We start from the raw sequence: 27,800 nt of genomic DNA, 5'->3' as shown, positions 1-27,800 counted from the left end.
TCTAGGTCAAGTGTCACCATAATCAAATTTGGAATGAATTACGAAGATGCTTAAACTGTCATGAGGAAACAGAAGGATGACTACCCAATTTACTAGGCAGATCCAAAGACTTCCAGGTGAATCTTCATTCTAGTTTTGGAGATAATCTGCTAATTTCTTAGAACCCTGGAACAGCCCATTATTAGAAAAAAATGCTAACGTTTGTTTTGAAATATTCACTGCAGGTCGAGATAACTGAGTACCTGGATTCCTTAGTTTATAAGCCCTATCTTCTGGAACAGACCAGTCTTTCGATTGCATACTTCTTATAAGCTAAAAGCCCACCATCGAGGAAAATATATTAGTGTTTCCCCTTGTAACAGTTGCTACCTTGGTAGTGTAGAGAAGAACACATGAGACCCTGGAGCATAACTACACGGAGAAAGCTAGGCATGTAAATGCAAAATACTTGAATCAAATCTGAAACAGAAAATCTTATGCAGAGCTTTCATTCTTAGCCTTGAGGATACTTCCACGTTATTTTTCTTATGAATGTACACAGCACCTAAGACAGCATGCATAAGCTCAAGAACTCGTAATAACCAAGCAATCTAAAAAATATAGATATACGCTAACGGAGGTACTTATTAAACCAGAAAATGAACCAAAAGGGAATACTGGTCAGAGAAGATTCATTTAAAAATCAAGAATTAGTAAAAGTACAAAACTACGTAGTCCAGAAACAAAACTAAATGCAACGTCTTCTAAAATGCTTTTCCAAGAGAAGGTAAGAATACTGTTCTCCCTTCTCACTTCCTAAATACAAAATGATATACCCCCAAAAGGATTCTTCCTACTCTTCCCATTACTGCTAATGGCCAATTCCATCCCACCCACCACCATTTTCTCTTTTGTGACAACTCCATTAATAAGTTTTCAAAGCAGAACAGCTCAAAGAATATTGTTCGACTGTCTCATTTGTGGACAAACAATATAAAAGGTTTATGCTAGGTTTACTTTCAAATAAAATGACAAATACAGGCAAATAAGGGTTTTTTTCTAAGGAAAAACAAAAGATCAGTATCTCAGTAAACTTTCAAATTCTGTGATCCATACTGAATGGATTAAATGCTGTCATCGTCACAGGATTTGTTAACATTGGATAGAGTTCTCGCAAAATAAAACACCTCAGGACCTGGCTCTTCTGCGTGAATAGAATAGCTTTACAATTCATTTTATAAATTATTTACCATCCCATGAGTAAAGACTTTAATAAAATTATTGGTATTACACGGACTTTAGCCTGCTGGGGTTGTTTTCTTCCTCAAAGTTAGAATTTCCCACTATTTCTGAATAATCTAGCATATTTTTTTATAAAAAGGCTAAGTGGGGCTAGGTTTCAGTTGTTAGAGAAGATATTTTTTAAAACAATGTTATTAATTTTAAAGTTCTTCAAAATTTAAGACAGACAAACACCCTCTACTTAAAATAAGTTACATTAAACTGTCATGAATTTTTCTCATTAGCTTATGTATACAGTAAACTTCTTCCTCTAGTTAGTTATTCTTTATTACGTTGTGCTACCTCTATGTGTTTTAAAACATTAACCTTTAGCATATTTTTCTTTTGGATTGGTCAGTTGGTTAGATTACTTTGTGTCGGGATAAGTTCTATTTGCTTATCAGGATCCAATCAAGCTGAGAATTTCAGTATACCAAGTAAACTTTTTTTTTTTAATTTATGAAAGGCTTTACCTTCTATAAACAAATAGACTACCTGGAACAGGGAAAATAAGTACCAATAGCAAGGAACATAACTGAATCTAAATAACTCCCCAAGTTGTTTAAGCATGATGATTAAAGAAATGGGGTAGAGCTACCATATCTCAAAATTAAAGGGCACAATAATGCAGCTTTACAAAAGAAAGGAAAGTGTTATACTTCCTTTAGGCCATAAAAGACTTAAAACCAACTTCAATTAATAGTTTGCATTTATCACTGCAGGATTTTTCTTTAAAAAAAGACCTACTTTAAATTAAATTACGTGGTGGAATAAAAAAGAGCCAATAAAAATAAACTGAATTCTTATATAAGCCCGTCTTCCAAATTGGTCATTACCTTCTTATATATAATAGAGCTGTCTGACTTTAAATAAATATTTTAAGAAAGTACACTTTGAAATACCAAAATTTTGTTATAAAAACCCCGCACAATATAACTTTAAAACAATGCACACTTTGTTTGCTGATATTTCAATCACGGACTCTAAAAGGAGTTTTCTGATGACATTATAAACTCTGAGATAAATCAATTAACTGTTGATATCTAGTATCAGTAGTATTAATAATACACACCAGTAATAATAACAAAGACTACAGTACACTTTCCTTCCAGTGTAAATGTGTGTTTATGAGCTGGGTATTTAGCTTGCAGAAGAGAGCAAAGTGAGTTTAGGTCAAAATTGAGAAACTCATGTATATAAACACTGGTCCGATAGCATGGCATTACCTGATAAAAAGTCCACGTGTCTAATTGAAATTATTCAACCATACTCAACATCATACCATGAAACAAATTTTGCTTTTAAATAGTCCACTTATAACAGGCCCTAAAGAGTAAACCGTCATCCTTTAGAAGGTCCTAAAGCATTAAATCTCTAGAAATATGGCTACAGAATGTTATTATGTAATCAGAAGGCTCTTCCCTGCGTATAATGAAAGAATATATAAACGTGTCTCCCAGGAATATAACTAACAACCCAACAATTCCTTTGATGTTAATTTGAACTCCAGGCCAGGATTTCTGCTGGTTTACATTTGACCAAGTGGGGACCTGAAAACCTCACTGATTCTCCTGATCTGTGGTGGACGGCACCCTCAAAGTCTTATCAAGGGAAACATTTTTGAAATGAAGGAAGGGAAATTAAAACGTCTTTCAACAAAACAAACAGAACAAAAATTTTAAAAAATCAAGCAAGCCAATGTGTTGGTGGTAGCAGCACCCTTCAGTGGAAGTACTCACGCAGAATCTACCGGCCAGAAGTTGATCAGAGTAACAGGACTGCAAAACAAAAAATGAGGTGGTGAAGAGAGACACAGGCAAACTCAGCCACACACACACACACACACACACACACACACACACACAAAAATTACTGAAAGGTCAAAATAAATGAAGTGCAATTAAGTATGAACCATGGAAAGCAACGGCCAGACAAAGGTGAAAAGTGAATTAAAAGAAAACCAGTTGTGCGATTGCCATCAGAGTTATGGAAAAAAGAAGAGAAGGTTCAAAAGAGGTGAAGACATCATCATTTTGGTCTAGAGAATCATAACTACTTACTGTGAAGAAATTTCCTGTGACTATATTTTTTTTCAAGGAGAAAAAAGTGACTAGATACGACCACACAATCGGATACAAAAAAGACACACGCCTACTGATTTGTAAGGGAGGAAAATCAAAATGAAATCTTGGAATCACTCATTTGTAAACAGTCCCATATTTCTTGCAAGCCTCGTGAGGTAATTAGGAGCCGGAACGTGGTGGCTTACTCCCTGTGAGATAAAGTTTAACTTTTGGAAAAGGTCATTGTCATGGGACAACTGACATGGAAAATGGCAACTGAACGTCAGCTTGCTTTTCTCTTTTTAGATACAGTAAATCTAAAGAAAGAAACAGGAGAGACTGTTTGCATTTGGGAGTGAAGGAAGGTATTCAGCTGAGACGAGCTCAGAGATACGTCAACTGAGAGGCTGGTTTGCTTTGGCCACTACTCACGTTTCCATGTTGTCCCCCTCTAAGACCGTCTGCACTGGCAGGTAGCCCATTCGGGGATGCTTCGCAAAATACCTTTTGGTTCGAAATTTGTTTTTCAGTACCTTGGCAAAGTCTCGAACATCTTCTCCCGATGTAGTCTGAAAGGGAAATCATGCTGACATCAGACTTGGGGAAGGGGTATACTCTCAAGAGAAAGCACAATTCCAGTGTTCTGCCTCGGAGCACTTGTTTTATTATAATTAAGAGCAGCAGGAGTTGAGAGCAAAGGCTTTGGAATCACATGAAAACACGGTTTTGAAACCAGACCTGCCATTTACTAGTGGGGTTAACGTGGGTGAGTTCTTTACCTATCCAAGGCTCCAATCACCTATAAAATTGGGGCAGTAACACCTCAATAAGTTGTGATGATGAATAAATGAAGTATACCGACTACTGGGCTACCCAACAGATGGTAATTTATAGAAGTCTGGAGGTCAGAAAGTTGACCTTCCGTTTTGCCACACTTTACAGTAGTTTTAAAACGATTTTGTCCACATTGCTCTAGTGTTTCACCCACTAAATACCATTCTATTCACAGCATGGTACGTTCTCCATCAATGAGTACCTTTGCAAAAGGAAGCAAAATGAGGAAGACAATGAAATAACTGGGAGAATCACTCTGAAGATGGAAGAGAGAAAAGCTCTAAAGCAGAGCTTCTCAAACTTTGATGTGTTGGATACCACCAGCAGACCCTGCTAAAATGCAGGCTTTGATTCACAAAGTCCACGGTGGGCCCTGAGGTTCTGCATTCCTAATAAGCTTCCAGGTGATGCCAGTGCGGCTGGTCCACAGATCACACTTTGAAGAGCAAGCAGCTAGTGTTCAAGGAATAAGAGATTTACACCCAGGTCTGTGTCCACCAAGTCCAGGCCCTTTCCATTTCACCAGTGATTTTTCAAAGTCCTATTGGCCACTGAGCATTTTCCCAAAACAGCTTCTTAGGAGACGACTCCAGCTCTTAATTATAGAACCTTGGGCAAGATTTTTTAACCTTAGGATCTCAAGAGTCCTCAACTATAAAAAGGGGATAAAAATAATACCTATCTCACACAGAGTAGCTTAAAAGGTAAACACCTAGCATTTAGTTGGTAAGTGTGAGCAACATTAATTTAAGTGGTGGATTGCGAATTTTAAGGAACCTATATTACCCCACCCCATACCCAACGTGCCCCATGGCCGTAACACCTCTGCACACAGCCGCTAGGGACGTGCAAAATAAACGTGAAAATGTCTTCCCTACAACCCACGAAAACAGAAGAAAAACCTATTGATTCACCCAACAATATGTGTTGAGTGTCTCCGACAGTCCACGTGTGCCAGGCATCGCACTAGGGATAAGGTAAATCCGGAGTCTACAATGTGGGGCCACTTTAGCTGGGCAACGTCTGGGGAACTTACAAATCACAGCGTGACACACGATCTGTAAGACCGTACAAAACTGAAACTTCTTCCAGGTGAACTAAGTCACGTCAGGGAGGAATCTAACTTACCGGAGTGCAATATTCCACCATGGGATAGTGCATTTTGTGGCCTTTTGCAACGCGACCAGAAAAGAAGCAACTTTGGCAGATGTCATAATTAAAGTGCTTTAGACTCCTGTACCTGGTAAGGAACAAAAACAAACATATATGTATTTCTTCAAATCAAATTCCCAAAGAACACCCTTTAATAAACCTCCTTCCACACTGTCTTAATTCTGGAAACAGAATGCAGGGTTCATTAATCCCACAAGGTAAGTGATTAACTTCCTACTTCCAGATTTCTCTGGTGCTTCTCCTACAGTATCAAAATATTTTGGCAGAAAGAGTACCCTATAAACATTTGGAAGGAGGGGAGAAAAACTCAGCTCTTATTTAAACTCCACTAGGAACTCTTTCAGATTAAGTAGGAAGATAGTGGCGAACTTCCAGGCTTTTGACGACCAGATACTAGAATTTGAAAGAACTTCCAGAAAGGATAGATTGATGCATTGTGGGCTCCCGTACCCATCAAAAAGGCACAAAAGTTTTCTGAGGGAATTATTTCCCCAAAAAATGATAAAGATAAATCATTTCATAAGACAAAAGAAAATTAAACAAGAACTCTCAATTAAAGCAAATCTTGCTTTAACTACATTTTCTGATTGACGGAGATGACTCATCTTCAGATTGTTACTTGGATAATCTCTTTCATCTGTCTCTCTTCAGAAATCCCTCATCACATTACCTCCACATGATAATGGAAGCCCCAAGAAAAGACACATTTTGGGTAAGATGTAAGTACTACATGGTACATTTCCCCCCCATTCTCAGAATACTGTATTCTTCATTTCATACCCTCCCTGGCTTGTGCTTTCTCAGATAAGAATCTTAGCCAATTAAAATAAACATATTCCTTATGTCACATATGGGAATGTGGGAAAAAAAGGTACTGTTTTTAGATCCCAACCGTCTTCTGAGAGCGGGGGAAAGGAGGAAAGAGAAGTGCTCATTCCTAAAATAATCTACTTTCATAAGGGCAAAAGAAGTGAATGTGAAAATGCTCTCTTTGAGCCTCCAAAGCATTCTCCTTTTTCATTTTATAAAACTTCCCCCAGTATACAAATCTTACCGGCGAAGGAAGCTAAGAAAAGATAGGTAAGAAATGCAGTGGAGCCCCACCCCCCGCCCCCCACCCCCCAGCATCACTCTTACCTGCCAAAACCAGGAAGGAAAAAAGGTGTCCTGTGCAAGCACTGCCTACTCAATGTTGTCTATCTAGGCTTTAGAAACCTCTGAAGGTTTCTGCAAAACCTCTTTGTAAACAGCATGAAGTATGGTAGGACAAACACCAACGGTAAAGGAGCACAGTGAATGAAAAGCACACAAACGGTACAAAGCAGTTATTAGGAAACAAAGTAATGAAGTAAGTCTAAGCATAACCAGAAATGAGTGTCTACTTAGCTGATAAGTGGATTCTGAACAGCCATAGATGATATAGCTAGTTTACAACTTGACGGCTTATTCGTTGCTATGGAAACCTTGATGTTGATCCAGATGTTTAAATACATCATCATTTCAGAATCTGGATTTGGGATTATTGTTCAATAATATTAATTCATTTAAAAATATCCTGTCTCCCCAAACAGGTCAACAAGATTGAAGATTTAAGAGCCAATCAATTGTTTTCTGGGACATTTCAAGAATATCAGAATAACAACCTGCGATGTTTCCTACCACTTTCACTTTTCAATTTATAAGGAACGTTTTCTTTTTTTAGCTGCTTTGTGAATCTTTCATTTACTTGCACACTTTATATTCATTCCCTCAGAAGTTCATTAGGATACTATGAAAAGAGCGCAATCAGATTCACAGATAAAGCAGTATGTTTTAGGGTGCTCGAAACAATTCTTGTTACCTTAGGGCAAGAACTGTGGTGCAAAGTGATTAAGAGAGTGAGCTGCCATGACAGGTCTCCCAAAATAGAATCATCCCTTAGTTTTATAACTGATTCTTGGAGAGTTTCTATAAACAGAAAAGACCATGGGAAAAAAGAAAGAGATGACCAAAATGTTTTGGTTCGAGGAAAGAGGAGGTACAGTTAATCTGTATATACTTGATGGACAAACATCTTGGTGGAGACAGGCAGTCAGTCCCGATCGACCAAGAACATGGCTCTGCAGAGCTGAAGCGTGAAGGCGGAGAAAGACGCCTGCCTAATGAGGTAGATCCACTAGAACAACCCAGTGATCAGGGGAGTGACAGGAGTGATCAATGCTCCAGCCTGATCACCTCCTCTCCCACTGTGCAGAGGACCAAACTAACAGCAACTGGTAGAGGAGATAAAAGATCAAGTCATAAACAGGTGAGAAATGATCAAATAAAATGACATTTGGGGGCGTTCCTCATACCTGAAGCCGATGATTGGACACTCCTTGCAGATGTTACACTTGGCCTGATGCTTCGCAGTCTCCGCAGCGGCCACTCTATGCAGGACGGGCAGCCACACCATGGACTGGGGTTCCAGTCTCATCCAGTCTAGGAAGAGGGCCGCTTCAATCTCAGGCTTATTATTAGCCTGCAAAGACAGGAGGCCAAAGAATGCAAGGAGAGAAGGTAAGAAAGTAAAGGAGGCAAATGTCAGCTCAGGTAACGCGTTAAAGAAAGAAAGAAAGATCAATAGTGGCACAGCGAGGCCAACGCTTCACAGGCTGTTTCTGCAAATGTCCCCCCAGCATCTACACAAGCCACCTACCCCTAAAGCTTTGGGAGACTGCTATTACCCTGTTTGGCTACTAGATGACAAGAAAGCAAAGCAGAACAAACAAACGGAAAAAGTACAGCAAAATACACACCTGGGAGAGACTATATTTAGCTCCAGTTTTGGAACAGATACATAAAAGTTAGCCAGAAGTAAAATGCAAGCATTTATTGATAAAATTTCAAAGGAGAAAAAGAAAAAAAAAACAACTCAAGGAACTATCGCTCCCTTTTTTTCAAGTGAATCTGTTTCTCAGTGTTTCATAGAATCATAATGAAGAGGCTTTACAATTCATCTGGTCCCAAAGCTTCATTTTACAGACAAGACAGCTGAGATGTAGATGAGCGAAGTGGCTTTTTCAAAGGCCAGACAACTAACTCCCTGGCAGCAGAGCTGATACTAGCATCCAAACCTCCTGGTCTAGTGCTGTTTTCATGGTGGCCTGCTGCTTTTCTGTCTGTCTGTCTGTCTCTAGTTCTCTCTTTCGGAGTCTAAGTTAAATAAATACCATTCTTCCCAGCGAGTACAATGATTTTAGAAAATTCAAAATATTACTTATCCATCACTTGATTGGTATGTTACCACAGTCAACATTTTAATTATATGTTGTTTTTAACCCTACAAGACCGTGTTTCGTGTTTTTATACTGTTAGATTGACCCATATATTGACCACTTTTGGGGAGTTTGTTTCTCATTGCGTCCTTCATCTCAAATCTCCCATCTGGGATCAGTTCTGCCAAAGTGTATCCTTCAGTATTTCCTTTTGTTAAGTGTCTGTTGATGGCTAATCTCTCTGATTCTGTTTGCCTGAAAGTCTCTTTTTCTATGCACATTCCTGATTGCTATCCTCACTGGGTATAGATTTTTAGATTGAAAGGGTTTTTTTGTTTTCGTTGCTGTGTTGTGTTTTGTTTTGATTTTGTTTCAGCACGCTGAAATATCATTCCACCTTTATCTCACTTTCTCTGCTGCTAACTGTTGATAAGTCAGCTGTGAAGCTGTTGGTTCCTTGAAGGTCATCTGTCCTTTTCCTGCCTTGTACTGTACTTCTAGGATTTTATTGATACTTTTTAGGATTCATGGGGCTTCATGAAACTGTGGGTTTGACTCTTTAGTCAGCTCTGGAATCTTCTCAGTCATGATCTCAACAAATACTGCCTCTTCTGCATTCCCTCTCTCCTCTGCTTACAGAAACCTATTAGGTAAATGGTAGACTTTCTCAATCTAACCTCCATTTCTCCGAACAGGCTTTCCTTAGTTTTCCTCTATTTTCGGTCTTTCTGTGCTTCATTCCCAATACTTCCTTCTGCCCTACTGCCTGGGTATCTAGTTCTCTCCTTAGCAGCATCCAGTCTACTGTAAGCCCATACATTAAGTTTTAAATTTTGATTATTGTACTTTTTAGTATCTATAAGTTGTATTTGGTCATTTTTTTTAACATCTTTATTGGAGTATAATTGCTTTACAATGGTGTGTTAGTTTTGCTGTATAACAAAGTGAATCAGCTATACATATACATATATCCCCATATCTCCTCCCTCTTGCATCTCCCTCCCACCCTCCCTATCCCACCCCTCTAGGTGGTCACAAAGCACCGAGCTGATCTCCCTGTGCTATGCAGCTGCTTCCCACCAGCTATCTATTTTATACTTGGTAGTGTATATATGTCCATGCCACTCTTTCGCTTCTTCCCAGCTTACCCTTCCCCCTCCCTGTGTCCTCAACTCCATTCTCTACATCTGTGTCTTTATTCCTGTCCTGCCCCTAGGTTCTTCAGAACCATTTTTTTTTGATTCCATATATATGTGTTAGCATGCGGTATTTGTTTTTCTCTTTCTGACTTCACTCTGTATGACAGACTCTAGGTCTATCTACCTCACTACAAATAACTCAATTCCGTTTCTTTTTATGGCTGAGTAATATTCCATTGAATATATGTGCCACATCTTCTTTATCCATTCATCCGATGATGGGCACTTAGGTTGTTTCCATGTCCTGGCTATTGTAAATAGAGCTGCAATGAACATTTTGGTACATGACTCTTCTTGAATTATGGTTTTCTCAGGGTATATGCCCAGTAGTGGGATGGCTGGGTCATATGGTAGTTCTATTTTTAGTTTTTTAAGGAACCTCCATACTGTTCGCCATAGTGGCTGTATCAATTTACATTCCCACCAACAGTGCAAGAGGGTTCCCTTTTCTCCACACCCTCTCCAGCATTTATTGTTTCTAGATTTTTTGATGATGGCCACTCTGACTGGTGTGAGGTGATACCTCAGTGTAGTTTTGATTTGCATTTCTCTAATGATTAATGATGTTGAGCATCCTTTCATGTGTTTGTTGGCAATCTGTATGTCTTCTTTGGAGAAATGTCTATTTAGGTCTTCTGCCCATTTTTGGATTGGGTTGTTTGTTTTTCTGTTATTGAGCTGCACGAGCTGCTTATAAATTTTGGAGATTAATCCTTTGTCAGTTGCTTCATTCACAAATATTTTCTCCCATTCTGAGGGTTGCCTTTCCTTCTTGTTTATGCTTTCTTTGCTGTGCAAAAGCTTTTAAGTTTCATTAGGTCCCATTTGTTTATCTTTGTTTTTATTTCCATTTCTCTAGGAGGTGGGTCAGAAAGGATCTTGCTGTGATTTATGTCATAGCGTGTTCTGCCTCTGTTTTCCTCTAGGAGTTTGATAGTGTGTGGCCTTATATTTAGGTCTTTAATCCAATTTGAGTTTATTTTTGGGTATGGTGTTAGGAAGTGTTCTAATTTCATTCTTTAACATGTAGCTGTCCAGGTTTCCCAGCACCACTTCCTGAAGAGGCTGTCTTTTCTCCATTGTATAGTCTTGCCTCCTTTATCAAAAATAAGGTGACCATATCTGCATGGGTTTACCTCTGGGCTTTCGACCCTGTTCCATTGATCTATATTTGTTTTTGTGCCAGTACCATAGTGCCTTGATTACTGTAGCTTTGTAGTATAGTCTGAAGTCCAGGAGCCTGATTCCTCCAACTCCATTTTTCGTTCTAAAGATTGCTTTGGCTATTCGCGGTCTTTTGTGTTTCCATACAAATTGTGAAATTTTTTGTTCTAGTTCTGTGAAAAATGCCATTGGTAGTTTGATAGGAATTGCACTGAATCTGTAGATTGCTTTAGGTAGTAGAGTCATTTCCACAATGTTGACTCTTGCAATCCAAGAACATGGTATATCTCTCCGTCTGTTTGTATCATCTTTAATTTCTTTCATCAGTGTCTTATGGTTTTCAGCATACAGGTCTTTTGTCTCCTCAGGTAGGTTTATTCCTAGGTGTTTTATTCTTTTTGTTGCAATGGGAACTGGGAGTGTTTCCTTAATTTCTGTTTCAGATTTTTCATCATTAGTGCATTAATTTTGTATGCTGTTACTTTACCAAATTAATTGATTAGCACTAGTAGTTTTCTGGAAGCATCTTTAGGATTCTCTATGTATAGGATCATGTCATCTGCAAACAGTGACAGCTTTACTTCTTCTTTTCTGATTTGGATTCCTTTTATTTCTTTTTCTTCTCTGAATGCCGTAGCTAGGACTTCCAAAGCTATGTTGAATAAGAGTGGTGAGAGTGGACATCTTTGTCTTGTTCCTGACCTCAGAGGAAATGGTTTCACTTTTTCACCATTGAGAATAATGCTGGCTGTGGGTTTGTCATATATGGCCTTTATTATGTTGAGGCAAGTTCCCTCTGTGCCTACTTTCTGGAGGGTTTTTATGATAAATGGGTGCTGGGTTTTGTCGAAAGTTTTTCTGCATCTACTGAGATGACCATATGGTTTTTCTCCTTCAATTTGTTAATATGGTGTATCAGATAGACTGATTTGTGTATACTGAAGAATCCTTGCATTACTGGGATAAACCCCATTGGATCATGGTGTATGATCCTTTTAATGTGCTGTTGGATTCAGGTTGCTAGTATTTTGTTGAGGATTTTTGCATCTATGTTCATCAGTGATATTGGCCTGTAGTTTTCTTTCTTTGTGACGTCTTTGTCTCGTTTTGGTATCAGTGTGATGGTGGCCTCATAGAATGAGTTCAGGAGTGTTCCTCCCTCTGCTATATTTTGTAAGAGCTTGAGAAGGATAGGTGTTAGCTCTTCTCTAAATGTTTGATAGAATTCGCCTGTGAAGCCATCTGGTCTTGGACTTTTGTTCGTTGGAAGATTTTTGATCACAGTCTCAATTTCAGTGCTTCTGACTGGTCTGTTTATATTTTCTATTTCTTCCTGGTTCAGTCTCGGAATGTTGTGCTTTGCTAAGAATTTGTCCATTTCTTCCAGGTTGTCCACTTTATTGGCATAGAGTTGCTTGTAGTAATCTCTGATGATCCTTTATATTTCTGCAGTGTCAGTTGTTACTTCTTTTTCATTTCTAATTCTATTGATTTGAGTCTTCTTTTTTTCTTGATGAGTCTGGCAAATGGTTTATCGATTTTATCTTCTCAAAGAACCAGCTTTTAGTTTTATTGATCTTTGCTACTGTTTCCTTCATTTCTTTTTCATTTATTTCTGATCTGATCTTTATGATTTATTTCCTTCTGTTAACTTTGGGGTTTTTTGGTTCTCCTTTCTGTAACTGCTTTAGGTGTAAGGTTAGATTGTTTTTTTTGTGGTACGCGGGTCTCTCACTGTTGTGGTCTCTCCCGTTGCGGAGCACAGGCCCCGGACGCGCAGGCTCAGGGCCGTGGCTCACGGGCCCAGCTGCTCCCTGGCATGTGCGATCTTCCTGGACTGGGGCACGAAACCGTGTCCCCTGCATCGGCAGGCAGAATCTCAACCACTGTGCCACCACGGAAGCCCCGGTTAGACTGTTTATTTCAGATGTTTCTTGTTTCTTGAGGTAGGAATGTATTGCTACAAACTTTCCTCTTAGAACTGCTTTTGCTGCATCCCATAGGTTTTGGGTTGTCGTGTTTTCATTGTCATTTGTTTCTAGGTATTTTTTGATTTCCTCTTTGATTTCTTCAGTGATCTCTTGGTTATTTAGTAGTGTATTGTTTAGCCTTCATGTTTTTGTAGTTTCTACAGGTTTTTTCCTGTAATTGATATCTAGTCTCACAGCATTGTGGTTGGAAAAGATGCGTGATACGATTTCAATTTTCTTACATTTACCAAGGCTTCATTTGTGACCCAAGATATGATCTGTCCTGGAGAATTTCCATGAGCACTTGAGAAGAATGTGTATTCTGTTGTTTTTGGATGGAATGTCCTATAAATATCAATTAAGTCCATCTTGTTTAATGTATCATTTAAAGCTTGTGTTTCCTTATTTATTTTCATTTTGGATGATCTGTCCATTGGTGAAAGTGGGGTGTTAAAGTCCCCTACTATGATTGCATTACTGTCGATTGCCCCTTTTATGGCTGTTAACATTTGCCTTATGTATTGAGGTGCTCCTGTGTTGGATGCATAAATATTTACAATTGTTATGTCTTCTTCTTGGATTGATCCCTTGATCATTGTGTAGTGTCCTTCTTTGTGTCTTGTAATAGTCTTCCTTTTAAAGTCTATTTTGTCTGATATGAGAATTGCTACTCCAGCTTTCTTCTGGTTTCCATTTGCATGGAATATCTTTTCCATCCCCTCACTTTCAGTCTGTATGTGTCCCTAAGTCTGACGTGGGTCTCGTGTAGACAGCATATATATGGGTCTCGTTTTTGTATCCATTCAGCCAGTCTATGTCTTTTGGTTGTAGCATTTACATTTAAGGTAATTATCGATATGTATGTTCCTATTACCATTTTCTTAATTGTTTGGGGTTTGTTATTGTAGGTCGTTTCCTTCTCTTGTGTTTCCTGCCTAGAGAAGTTCCTTTAGTGTTTGTTGTATAGCTGGTTTGGTGGTGCGGAATTCTCTTAGCTTTTGCTTGTCTGTAAAGGTTTTAATTTCTCTGTTGAATCTGAATGAGATCCTTGCTGGGTAGACTAATCCTGGTTGTAGCTTTTTCCCTTTCATCACTTTAAACATGTCTTGCCACTCCCGTCTGGTTTGCAGAGTTTCTGTTGAAAGATCAGCTGTTAACCTTATCGGGATTCCCACGTATGTTATTTGTTGCTTTTCTCCTGCTGCTTTTAATATTTTTTCTTTGCATTTAATTTTTGATAGTTTGTTTAATATGTGTCTTGGCGTGTTTCTCCTTGGATTTATCCCCTATGGGACTCTGTGCTTACTGGACTTGACTGACTATTTCTTTTCCCATATTGGGGAAGTTTTCAACTATAATCTCTTCAAATATTTTCTCAGTCCCTTTCTTTTTCTCTTCTTCTTCTGGGACCCCTATAATTCGAATGTTGGTGCATTTAATGTTGTCCCAGTGGTCTCTGAGACTGTCCTCAATTCTTTTCATTCTTTTTTCTTTATTCTGCTCTGCGGTAGTTATTTCCACTATTTTATCTTCCAGGTCACTTATCCGTTCTTCTGCCTCAGTTATTCTGCTATTGATCCCTTCTAGAGAATTTTTAATTTCATGTATTGCGTTGTTCATCATTGTTTGTTTGCTCTTTCGTTCTTCTAGGTCCTTGTTAAAAGTTTCTTGTATTTTCTCCATTCTATTTCCAAGATTTTGGGTCATCCTTCCTCTCATTACTCTGAATTCTTTTTCAGGTAGACTGCCAATTTCCTCCTCATTTGTTAGGTCTGCTGGGTTTTTATCTTGCTCCTTCATCTGCTGTGTATTTCTCTGTCTTCTCATTTTGCTTAACTTACTGTGTTTGGGGTCTCCTTTTCACAGGTTGCAGGTTCGTAGTTCCTTTTGTTTTTGGTGTCTGCCCCCAGTGGCTAAGGTTGGTTCAGTGGCTTGTGTAGGCTTCCTGGTGGAGGGGACTGGTGCCTGTGTTCTGGTGGATGAGGCTGGATCTTGTCTTTCTGGTGGGCAGGACCGCGCCCCGTGGTGTGTTTTGGGGTGCCTGTGACCTTATTATGATTTTAGGCAGCCTATCTGCTAATGGGTGGGGTTGTTTCTGTCTTGCTAGTTGTTTGGCATGGGGTGTCCAGCACTGTAGCTTGCTGGTTGTTGAGTGGAGCTGGGTCTTAGCATTGAGATGGAGATCTCTGGGAGATTTTCGCCATTTGATATTACATGGAGCCAGGAGGTCTCTGGTGGACCAATGTCCTGAACTCAGCTCCCCCACCTCAGAGGCACAGGCCTGACACCTGGCTGGAGCACCAAGACCCTGTCAGCCATACGGCCAGACCAAGTTCAGCCAAAGTTGTGATACTTATTTCCCTTGTACTAGTCCACATGGTATTAAGAGGCACCGTGGGAAGAGTATGTTAGTAGGTACCATGTCTTGGGTCCTGTGGATTACCTTTTCCTTCAGCCACACCACCTCCTGGCAAGTCTTGAGGAGACGGGGCTCCTCCCAGCGTGAACTGGACCCCACAATGTCCCAAAGCCAAAGCCCCAGCAAGTCCTGAGGAGACTTGGCTCCCATTAGCATGGACTCGACCCCGTGTTGTCCTGAAGCCCCTGGGCTATCAGCATGGACTCAACCCCATGTGTTCCAGAAGCCAAAGCCCCAGCGGGTCCTGAGGAGACCAGGTTCACGTCAGCTGCCCGGGGGAGCCCTATTTGGTCATTTTTAAAGTCACTTCTATAGTCTGTGGTTCCCTAAAGATAATTTTCAATGTTGTTTCTTATTTTTTTGACAGAGTATATACATAGTTTAAAAAAATCCTCTCTAATGATTCCAAGATATGAAATTATTGCGGGTCTGCTTCAGGGGTCTGTTATTTCTGCTGGTTCTCAGTCACTTTAGTTTCTTGTGGGCTTAATTCTCTTTACTATGAACTATAATAACCTTAAAAGTATTTTCTGGAGATACTTTGAGCCCTAGAATGAAAGTGCTTTCTCCAGAGACAATTTTCATTTGCTTTTGCCAAGAGCCAACCAAAGGGCACTACCTATTCTGAGACCAATTTGCACTGAATACATGATGGGATATTTAGTATCATACAAGTAATGAGTATGTGAATTGCAAACCCATGTTGCTTCTCTTGGAATGTGGATTGCTAATAAGGAATCTATTCACACTTTAGACAAAAAGCGCAAATGAACTCTTTGGCCAACCGAATAGTAGGATCTGGACCGACAGGTCATTTGGCTTGTAACACTACTTCAGAAGTACTCCACTCGTTACCCCTGATTATAAATTTAAAACCATCATAATGAGCTGTTTAACCTTGAATTTCCTAGCTGCAAAATGGTATCAACTCAAGCTACTGATCAAAAGCTTTTGTTGAGCACTTCTCTCTGTGTAGAGTGCCATCACAGAGGTACTTTGTGAAAATTTGCTTAAAAATTAAAGAAGAATTATAGAATCTGAAGATAAAAGGGGCCGTGGAGGTGAATTCATACTTTTGGAACGGCACCACAGAGCTGTAAGACTCTCAGCAGCCACCGGGTTCAAACTTATCCAATGGCAGTGTGTTCTTATAGCCGCTATATAAATACCACCCGTGCGAGGGAGCAAATGGATGACCCTGAACGTTTGTGTACAGGCACCCCTGTCAAAAGTGCTTCGTCACACCGAGCTGAAATCCACCAGCATAGCCAATAGGAGCACAGGCTCCAGAGTCCAACCACAAGCGTTCAAGTCCCAGCTTTGCCACTGACTGTGTTACCTTGGGTAAATAACTTTATCTTTCTGTGTATTAATTTTCCTCTGCCATGAAATGGAACTATTAATAGCACCTACCTCGTAGGGTTGCTTTAAGCTTTAAATGAAAGGCACCTGGAACAATGTCTGGCACGTAACAATAGCCATGTCAGTGTTTGCTGTTGTTATTGTCATTATCATTATATGTTTGACCAGAAACCCAGAAGTTCTCAGCCTTCACAAATCCCTTTAAATCTTTTACCAGAGCTGTCATGTCTGTCCGTGCCTCTTCATCCCTATTCCTTTTATTTCTTCCTCATAGGACATGGCTTGGCTTGCCATTGTCCTTTAGAAAACTATTTTCCAACTATGATCTGCTGTGAATGGTACCTCCATTTCTCTGGACAGTATAACTGGATGACTTTCTTTTGTTCTGTACTACAGGCTCACACAGGGTTTCCACTCAACTAAAATCTCTGGGTCAGTGTTTCCCAGTGTGTCCAGCAGATCAATGATCCAGCAAAATGTTTCACGAAGAGAAGGTCAGATTAATTAAGGACACATTGCACATTATATCTGTCTCTTAAAATTCTTAATGCACGTTAACATACTAAAAGCTGAGATGGTTGTCAGTAAAGAAACACATTAAACCTTATTGGACCTCAGAGTTTCCCACACTAATTACTCAGTGATCCCAGGACATTTATCATTTTTTTTAAGTTATAAGGCTTGTGAACAGAAGGTACTAATGCACTGTTGGGCATGATAAGAAATGCAGTTGGCTGTTTTCAGTGATTCCTCCATTTTGTACTTGTTCATTTGGGATTTGTTTCCTTCCACTTCTGTCAAGGACTTTTCTGTTAGTTTTAGCCCACTGTATAATCTCATCTATATCTTTAAGAATCCTGACTCTTACAGCCAATGAATTAGCCATTCTTCCCAACTCTGTGTAAGTTTTACATCTTAAAATATGTGTTCTGTCTTCACCAAAAAGTCACTAGTGAATATCAAACAGGCCAAGGTCACACATGGGCCGCACTCCACAGACTGCACCTCTGGTCAACACAAATCCAGAATCCAGCCCTCTCTGCTTGTTGGACTGTGACTCTTTCCAGTTATATTATTATTTAGTCTCTACTGAATGTGTTTCTCCATCTTGTAAACAAAGATACAGTGAGAGACTGTGTCAAAACAACAGCAAGTTTCGGCTACGATATGTCCTATAACAATCTCTCGCTCCACTGGTCTAGAAACTAAATTTATCAAAATAACCCTTTCGAGCTAGGACAAAAACCATCAACGAAAGACAGCAAATTGAAAAGCATTGCTAATTCATTCCAATTTAAAACACGGGGTTTATTGTTGCCTAATCTGGACCTATATCTATTTCCCTGACTTAGGTTTAAATGATAGTTTGTTTAATGATAGATTCAAAGACATGCTACAAAGAAAGAATTCAGGCTTAATACAGAAAGCAGAATATTAACAGAAAGCTTCTATTCATTCCGGAAGACAGACAAAAATCTGACCATGGGTCAGCAACAAAGGTAGGTGTCCAAAATAAAGGGAGAAAAAAAAAGACCACGTCTGTGATGTATAATAAAGGCATAGCAAGTATAGTGTGAAGAAATGATCACATTACCCTAAGTACTGTTCAAAGCCTTCTTAGAAAACGGTGTCTAGTTCTGGTGGCTATAGCTGACCCAGAACTTAGAGAAGGCTTGGCAGAAAGGCAGAGCGATAATTAAAGGGTTTGAAAGACCTATGAGAACAGTTTAAGGGAACTGGGATTATTTAGTCATTAAAAAACACCCAAAAAACACGAGGCTGTGCAAGACAGAGTGGCTGAAGGGGCGATTTAATAACAGTTTTCAATTATGTGAACGGCTCTGCCATGGAGGCCTGTGACCAGCTGTTCGATTTCTCCACTGAGGACAGAACAAGAAGGATTCAGGCTGTAACTCATACGGAAGCGTTTCCTGATAATGAAAGTTGTTAAAGCACTAGTGTGCATTACCAAGGGAAGCTAGAGAATGTTCTCCTCTTTCAAAATACCATAGATTCTCCTGTGCTTAAAGGCTGGAAATTCTCAAGGTTCTTCCCACCTCCACAGACGCAAGGTCCATCATTCTGGCTCTTTTAAAACCACTCGGCTATGCCAACTGACAGCACTGAAGACAAGATATGGGGATTCACATTCTCATTCTGTTTCGATCTTTCATGTGTACTACAAACCATTCTGTATCCTAGTGTTATATTCCCTCTCCTTTTGTCCGGCGATAAAGAAGGGAAGAATTAAAAATCAGGCAAGCGTCTCTAAAGAGCTAAAACAACTGGAACTAAAACCCAGCTAAAATTACATTTTGATCATTCTAGAAAAAAATAAATAGGTTAGTTTGGAATGACAGGAAGTTGCTGAGGTCAAAAGACAGGTATGGTGGCAATGGATTGAGATCATCCTTGTAGGTACCATTATCTGCTGACCTACATATAGGTCTCAGATAGCTTCTCTTGCTATCAAGGATGACCTTGCCCTTGCCCCTGCCCCTAAATGCCAGTTTCAAACCATCTAAGCAAAAACTCTTAGAACGGGCCATTTAGCCCTGGGTTTTGTTGTTTGTTTTGGGCAATGCCTCCTCTTTTCTCTTTTATGGCGTGCACACACAAAGCAAGGATATCACAGCTCCTTCCACTGTGACAGCCACAGTACGCAAGTATCTTGCATCTCCACTCCTTCTCTCTTGGTCCTCTCGTCAGCAACTACCCACAGCATGGAGGCTAGGGAAGGAATCCACTGTAATTACTGCTGCCGCCTTACAGCATATGGCAGGGTGGCTTTATACAGATGTCATCTTAACAACATACAAAGACAGTCAAAGGGGGAACTTCTCTGGTGGTCCAGTGAGTAAGACTCCACGTTCCCAATGCAGGGGGCCCGGGTTCGATCCCCAGTCAGGGAACTGAATCCTGCATGCATGCCGCAACTAAAAGTCCGCATGCTGCAACTAAGAACTCCACGTGACGCAACTAAAGATCCCGCATGCTGCAACTAAGAGCCGGCAGGATGCAATGAAGAGCCCGTGTGCCACAACTAAGACCCGGCGCAGCCAAAGTAAAAAAATAAATATTTAAAAAAACCAAAAAACCCCCAGACAGTTAAAGGAATCCCAGAATCTCAGTATCTGGAATTTCTAGCCAAGGGATGTAATTACCAATATAATAATTTCAAAGGACATTACGGGGCAAGTTGGGAGTTAGGGGATTTGCCAGGGTTCAGAATAACTTTTGGGTTTCTTTCCCGTTGTGCCTTCCATAAACCCTTAGGAACTCAAGGGCCAGGCTCTGAATGGCTACCAGGGTGTCAACCTGAATATTTACTTTTCTCTCAGGCTAACAGTATCAGTTCATGGCCACAGAAGAAATGCAATGGCAAGGTTTCTCAGCAAGCCCCACACTCCAACTGCTAAAAACACATACAACATATTTTTAAGAGACGGTAACTGACATCGCAATTGTCAGGCTTTTGAAAAACCATGTCAATCCTTAATAAACTGAAAAAACTTAGTATAGAGAAAAGTAAACATTGTGTAAGAGACTGTACCCAGTAGTTCTCAGATGATAAAAAGGAACCACGTTTTGCTCTGGAAACAATACTTGTCTAAACCTCCTTTGTTTCTCTCCTAGGTTGCAGGTTATTTAAAGACAGGAACTATGTTTCTACACCTTCCATGAAGGTTTGCTGAATTGAATGATGGGTGGGAATTAAACTGTGATCACGATAATTAAAAGGAAGGATTGTAGTATCTGAATGAGGTTAGAATAAAAAAAAATACTGCCTACTCATCCTGAAGAGAAAAAAAAAAAAAAGAAAAAAGCTCATAAGGGTTGTCTAAGGAACCGAAGACAAAATAAGTACGTTCTCAAACGCCCAATTTACTTTTAAATAGTTTTTAAAGTAACTGGCCTCTGTTGGTTTGTCTGTTACAGTATCACACGCAAAAGGCTAACCCAGAGTCTATTCCTGGATTTGGAGGGTATATTTAGAATGATCTGGCTTAAAATGTAGGAAGATGCAAAATCTATACTGGGGGCCTGAAGGGAACCTCACAGGCAGGCAGCCGTGCTCGAGGTCAGAGACAATTCTGTGCCTCAGAGGACACCTGACAACGTCTAGAGACGTTTTTGGTTGTCACAACTGGGGTACAGAGACAGGTCGGGATCCTGCTAAACATCCAACAATGCACAGAACAGCCCCCTACAACAAAGAATCTTCCAGGCCAAAGCGTCAGTAGTGCCAAGATTGAGAAACCTTGCCCGAACGTTAACACCGTACATGGCCAGGGTTCATGTGTCGAAACTAAGAAACCAACATGGGTCCACTGTGATTAACTAAATGCTACAGGGCACCTAACAGGCAGGCAGCTATCCTCTACAACACAGAAGCCGAGAAGCTACGGTAGGCCTGTTCAATTACTGACTGGTAGAGAAGGGCTTCATTGGTTAACACGTTGTGGACAGAGAAATGCGATGTCGTTTCACACCTGTTAGAATGGTTATCATCAAGAAGACAAGAGATGAGCATTGGTGAGGCTGGAGAAAAGGGAACCCTTGTGCACTGTTGGTGGGAATGTAAATTGGTTTAGCCATCATGGAAAACATTACGGAGGTTCCTCAAAAAATTAAAAATAGATCTACCATGAGATCCAGCAACTACACTTCTAGGTATATATCCAAAGGAAACGAAAACAGGATACTGAAGAAATATCTGTACTCCCATGTTCACTGCAGCATTATTCACAATAACCAAGACTTGGAAACAACCTCAGTGTCTGTCAATGGATGAATGGATAAAAAAAGATGTGGTGTGCATATATACAGTAGAATACCATTCATTCAGCCATGAGAAAGCAGGAAATCTTGCCATTTTTGACAATAAAGAAGGACCTTGAGGGTGTTATGCTAAGTGAGATAACTCAGAGAAAGACAGATATGTATGGTATCACTTATATGTGGAATCTAAAAAGCTGAACTCCCCAAAACAGAGTAGAATGGTGGTTATTAGAGGCTGAGGGTAGGGGAATTGGGGAGATTATCCACTTACAGCTAGTAGATAAATAAGTCTTGGAGATCTAATACACAGCACAGTGATTTTAGTCAACAATACTGTATTATAAACTTCAAAGTTGCTAAGAGACTCGATCTCAATTGTTCTCACCACAAAAGAGAAACGGGGGCTTCCCTGGTGGCACAGTGGTTGAGAGTCCGCCTGCCGATGCAGGGGACACAGGTTCGTGCCCCAGTCTGGGAAGATCCCACATGCCGCGGAGCGGCTGGACCCGTGAACCATGGCCGCTGAGCCTGCACGTCCAGAGCCTGTGCTCCGCAATGGGAGAGGCCACAACAGTGAGAGGCCCGCGTACCACAAAAAAAACAAAAACAAAAACAAAAGAGAAACGGTAATTCTGTGACGTGAGAGAGGTGTCAGCTAACACTTGGGTGGTACTCATATTGCAGTGTAAGTGTCAAATCAACACGTTGTACATTAAACTATAAAATCTTATACGTCAATTATACCTCAATTAAAAATTTTTAAGGTTGTACATTAAACTTATACCATGTTATATGTCAATTATACCTCAATTTTTAAAATTGTAAGCTAAAAATATACTTACATATTGTGGAGAGAGGAAAGAGAAAGGACTGATAAATTAAAAAAGCCCAAACTGGAAGTAACAAGGGAACACGCTAAAATCGTAGACCCTGATTTGAAATCAGGTTGCTTTTCAAATAGAAACTCTATGCAATGTATTTCATGACAAATAACAGAAATTTATTTATTCATGGCAAATCATTAACCAAAGCAAGGTTAAGGCAGTCAGCTAGTACGAGAGTGTGTGTGTGTGTGCGCGCGCGCGTGTGTGTGTACATGTGTGAGTGTATGTTTTCATTTCTTTAGTAGAGTTCCTGCCCATTTCAAAGAAAAATAGTAAGTAAATTCAGAAATATTGCATGCATTCATATGCATGGATAGAATTTCCAAACATTCTTATTGACAGAAATTTATGGAAAATACTGGGGACAAACCACAGATTTTTTAAAAAGGTTAATCTCTCCTTCCTGGCCATTTTCATCTGCTGTTTTCACTAGTAAAATGTTCCCTTCATAAATCCAAATAACCCTTTCAATATCGCTGCCACTGTTAATAGGTTATAGCATTGATAGCTGACAACCCAACTTTTCTGGCCCTGATTGTAAAAAGCCCTAGTGTTTGGAAAGATTTGCTGAATTCAAATTGATCAAAACTGTTTTGTGAATTACAGTCTGTACACAAAGATTTAGAACTACAAAGAGAATGGTTAGCCAGGGTCAGACCGTATAGGACAGGCAGTTCCTGACTGTTCCCTGAGCTGTTATTACGATTTCTTTAACAACCACTAAATCTACCAAGGGCATCAGTGGAATATTTTACGTAAGAGAGAAGTCTACACTAGCAACGAACATAAAAGGAGGAACAAGAAAAAGTTGTAAAGAATATTAATGACTCTTCTTCCAAACAATCCCAATTTTTATGAAAATCAAATGAGTGATAAAAAATCTGCTATAAAACTATACGAAACCTGCATGTAACCAATACAACAGAAGGAAGGTGGCATTTTGGTCATCTCAGACATAAGATCCTTGTGTCTTACCTTTGAGTTGTTGAGGAAACTATAGTGTAGGGGCACCAGGGATTATTTATATGAGGCTCCACACAATGTTTTTCACATCTTGTTCTCAGTCTATGCTACTTCTATTCAGAGAACAGGTGGTCTCACGTGAAAGGCCACGCCGTACATATAAGACTGTTTTCTGTATCTTGTATCTCTGTTACAAGAATTGTTACCCAGAAGATCAGGTAAGACTTGGCTGATAATGACCCAGCTTTAAAGTATACACAGTACTCCATATCCCTTTCTGCCTTCTCCATTTACAACACTCAGCATATAAAATCAAAGAAACCTGGGGAGAAGTAACTCTTGAGATAATGTTTCACCTGATGTTACAGATGAGAAAAGGCTCCAAGAGGAAACAGCTCAAGATCATCTATTAGTTGAGACTAAAATATGTATGCCTAAAGGAGTTTGTAAAGAAGGGTGGACAAAAGTGATTTCCGATGGGAACATACAAGGCTGATCTCCAAAACCTTTTGAATCTTTAACTTGGCCAAGAGTACGAGAGGCTCTGCTATCTAAATATGGCCTACCTGAGACAATGCCCAGGTACCAATCTTGAACTGAATTCTATGCTGGTCTACTGAGAGCTACATGAAGATACAATTGAATATTCAATAAGCACTGAGGTAAATGCATACTCTTATCTCTTCTGATCGTCTCCTTTCCTCCTTCTTTTTGACATTACATGTCCTTCCTCCTACCGTTAGATGCTATGACATATATGAGCTACATGGACTGACAGGTGCAGGTTAACGTAAATTGAGGTAGCAAAAGGGAAAAAAGAAACAGAAAAGCCTATGAGTTTCTCAATCCTCATTAGCACATAACTCATGTTATATGACTTGGTCCCACAGAAGAGTTGGCTGATACGGAAATGTATTTATCAGACACATGCTTACATTGTTACGGGGGAAAGGACGGTTAATTCCATGCACTGGCGTTTTAAGCAACGTCATGGCAAAAATAGTATCCAAAGGCAGCTCAGTCAGGAGAAGTCCCATTCTCTCTACACGGAAAATCACCCTGGATGTCCATGGTGATACTCAGAAAAAGAGAGGGGAAAAGTGGGAGCTCTGTTACAGAAGAAAACCAGCTAATACGTGCAGAAAAAACGGTAGAATGAGAAAACCACTATTAGGCGACCACTAATGTAATCACTGAATTAGAAAAGGATCACCAATGGAGGCTAAAACCATAGGGTGAAAGGCTGTTGAGGAATAGAATGATCACAAGTGCTCAAAATATCACAAAAATGACTTTCTAATTTACAAAGGGAAAAGGACACTTTTACAATGGAAATATCTGACACCACCTTACCATTCTTAGCATTACTGATAAGAACCAAGTGTCATTTTGTCCCTCCAGCTGTGATGTAGTGGGAAAGACACAGCAGCGCCTCTGTCGTCCTCTTGCCAAAACAAAAAAATTCAACTTGAATCTAATCCAAAGAAACAGCCAGAAAAATCCAGAATATGAGGCATTCTTAAGAAAGCTGCTTGGGCTCTTCAAAAATGTCAATATCATGAATGAAAAAACCAAAAAATGCTGGGAGACTGTTCAGATTAAGTGAAAGTACAGAGGCATGACAAGCCAATGAAAGACAAAGACCTTGACTGGATCCTGGAAGAAAACTACCAGAAATAAGGAACATTCCAAAGCCATGGGGACATTTCAATGTGGACTGCAAGCTAGATGATATGACTGACTTAATGTTAAATTTGTGTGTGGCAACAGTATTGCAGTTATGCAGGAGAAAGGCTTTTTGAAACAAGATATATGGTGAAATGTTCAGGGGTTTATGTTTTATGGTATGATGGCCTTTTACCTTTAAATGGTAAAGGAGAAAGATGTGTCTGTGTGTGTAGATTCAAAGGCACACATACATGGGAAAAGTGAAATGTAAATGGGGCAAAACGCTAACCAGGGGTTGGACAGATGTACGAGACATACAGGTGTTGATCATACTATCCTTTCAACTCTTCTTTATACTTGAAATTTTTTCAAAATAAAACACTGGTTGGAAACCATTGTTTCTCACCAAGCACCCCCCTTCCTGGGGGGGAGGGCAAGGAAGGCAAGAGTGTAAGGAACTGTGATAACTGTGATAGGGGAGGGGGAAATGCATTAATAACCAATGGTATAAAATGTGAAAAACTCTTCAGGACTAGTTTTCTCGCAAAACACAAACCTAACACCAAACTGATGTCCTCCCTGTCCTTAGCTTCATTGCTCTAATGTGTCCCCTCATATACTCGGCCGAGATGTGCTTTCCCCAGATACCCGACTATGAATTTTCAGCCATAAATACGAGTTGAAGAAGCCCAACGTTACCAGAAATTTTTCTTGTTTGAAATAAGGATTGAGAGGTCAACAGCTGTGTTCATGAGACAAGAAGAAGTAAAAGGCTTCCCATAACTGCTGTCTTGGGTAGAAATCAAGTATTTTATTTAAAGTTCTGAAGATAATGAGCAGGTTGGAGGCCAGCAGTCACTGCTCTAAATATTAATGAGGACTCTGAATCACCCATTAAAGATAAAATAAGCCCAAACAGTAACACACAGTGATTATCCGCTCTTCATTTACATGTTCAAGGACAACTGTCCTGACCTCAGGCTTTCCACTCCACCTGACTAATAAACCAATTAACACCATGGCTCCAGGGAACAGAAGCACAATTTTTAAATCTATGCAAACCTGTAAGTATACTCAATGTTATTCATTTATGCTAGAGAGTTCTTATTTAACAGAAAACTTTCACAGATACATGGTAGAGCACATATATCTGCCTGTAGATATCATGGAATATCTTTTCTCAAGTAGGTATCAGGACAAATTATGCTCAAGTACAAGACAGCACATTAACTCTTCCACTGCTGCCTCCTACAATCATTTAAAATCCAGTTCAGGAAGAGGCAAAAGTATAGGAACAGAACACAGAGACTGGGAGCAGGCAGGATGACAACAAAACAAGAGGGAATGTTAGGGGTGATGCAAATGTTCTGTCTTGATTGTAGTGGTGGTGACAAAACTGTATGTCTAAACTCAGAGAAGTGAACACTGGAACAGACTGTACTGTATTTTTTTAATGTAGCTTAAAAAAAAAAGCTAGGGCTTCCCTGGTGGCGCAGTGGTTGAGAGTCCACCTGCCGATGCAGGGGACACGGGTTCGTGCCCCAGTCTGGGAAGATCCCACATGCCGCGGAGCGGCTGGGCCCGTGAGCCATGGCCGCTGAGCCTGCGGGTCCGGAGCCTGTGCTCCGCAACGGGAGAGGCCACAACAGTGAGAGGCCTGCGTACCGCCAAAAAAAAAAAAAAAAAAAAAAAAAAAGCTAATTAGAATTTTTTTTTTTTTTTTTACTATTTTTTCAAATGCCCTCCCCCAAAACCCAAAGCAAACAAAAAAAAAACCACTTTAGCTGTTAGTGTATCAAGACACCCTGGATAAACAGATAAGGGTGTCCCAGGAAGAAGTTTTGCACTTCCCTTTATCTTAAATAATCTTCGTAGAAAGACAGATGTTTTTTAAAAAAATCCAATTTACAAGCCAGTGACAAACATGGGAAAAAAGAAAATGGTAAATGTTGAACTCATATTTCCTTGTTTCTCTGAGCTTTGTGGGTAAGTATCAGTTTGAGTTAGAATTAATGGTGAACTGATCAAAGGGAGTCCAGAATACACTTCCAACTAAAAGCATGGCTCTCAAAACAAAAAGGTTTCTTTCATTAGAACCTCTGCCTCAGCTTTTGTAGGAAAGGGGGGAGAGGGGAGGGGAGGGGAGGGGAGGGGAGGGGAGGGGAGGGGAGGGGAGGAAGGAAAATTTGGTCCTAACAAAGACTTCTGCTCTAGAAGGGTAAAAAGCAGAAACAGAATGACATGTGCTTTTCCTTAGCAGTAAGTGTATAAATGAAACAGGTTTCAACTCCAACACAAACCTATCTTTGAAACACTGGTGAAGAAAATATCTACCACTCCACATGGAGAAGTTAACAGCATAAACCACGACATAATTATGAAGGTAAACCACCACAGCTTATAGTCAAAATAGAAAAGAAGAGCAACTGAAAACCAATAGTGAACTCCAGACAATGCTGATAATACCCTGATAAAAGGTCTTTCCCCAAAATTTGCAGGAATTCTGTCCATGAGCAGGCCCAGTAGGAGCTCAGTGACGCTAGCTCTACTTATACATACCAAGCCCTAGTAACTTATATCGTAGTTATTAGCGAGTATCCATCAGTCCAAACGGGTGTAAAAAGAATGTCCGTAAGACCAAAGGGCCCATATTGTTTTTTTTTTTTGAAGGAACACCTTTATTTTATTTTGTTTTTTTAGGCCGCTCCATACAGGCATGCGGGATCTTAGTTCCCCGACCAGGGATCGAACCCGCGCCCCCTGCAGTGGAAGCGCGGCATCTTAACAACTGGACCGCCAGGGAAGTCCCAAAAGGGCCCATAA

At 40.0% G+C, this 27,800-nt stretch overlaps 1 protein-coding gene across 7 annotated transcripts in view; it reads right to left on the bottom strand.

The window, feature by feature from the left end:
- The window catches only part of DMD (dystrophin), a 736,567-nt gene that overhangs the window by 64,309 nt on the left and 644,458 nt on the right, over nucleotides 1–27,800 (bottom strand). For 5 of the 7 annotated variants that reach the window (XM_033849482.2, XM_073799481.1, XM_073799480.1 and 2 more), the window contains 4 exons: nucleotides 7,664–7,830; nucleotides 5,286–5,397; nucleotides 3,756–3,892; nucleotides 3,000–3,038 (listed from right to left, as the gene is read on the bottom strand). In XM_033849482.2, the coding sequence (XP_033705373.2) occupies nucleotides 3,000–3,038; nucleotides 3,756–3,892; nucleotides 5,286–5,397; nucleotides 7,664–7,830 (455 nt within the window). The remainder of the gene's footprint in view (nucleotides 1–2,999; nucleotides 3,039–3,755; nucleotides 3,893–5,285; nucleotides 5,398–7,663; nucleotides 7,831–27,800) is intronic. The other 2 variants (XM_033849485.2, XM_033849484.2) reach the window with 1 other exon arrangement.

The sequence above is a fragment of the Tursiops truncatus genome, chromosome X, assembly GCF_011762595.2.
Source record: "Tursiops truncatus isolate mTurTru1 chromosome X, mTurTru1.mat.Y, whole genome shotgun sequence".
NCBI classification, from domain to species: Eukaryota; Metazoa; Chordata; class Mammalia; order Artiodactyla; family Delphinidae; genus Tursiops; species Tursiops truncatus.
Note: the sequence above shows the minus strand (reverse complement) of the source record. Positions and strands in the feature narration are given on the sequence as shown.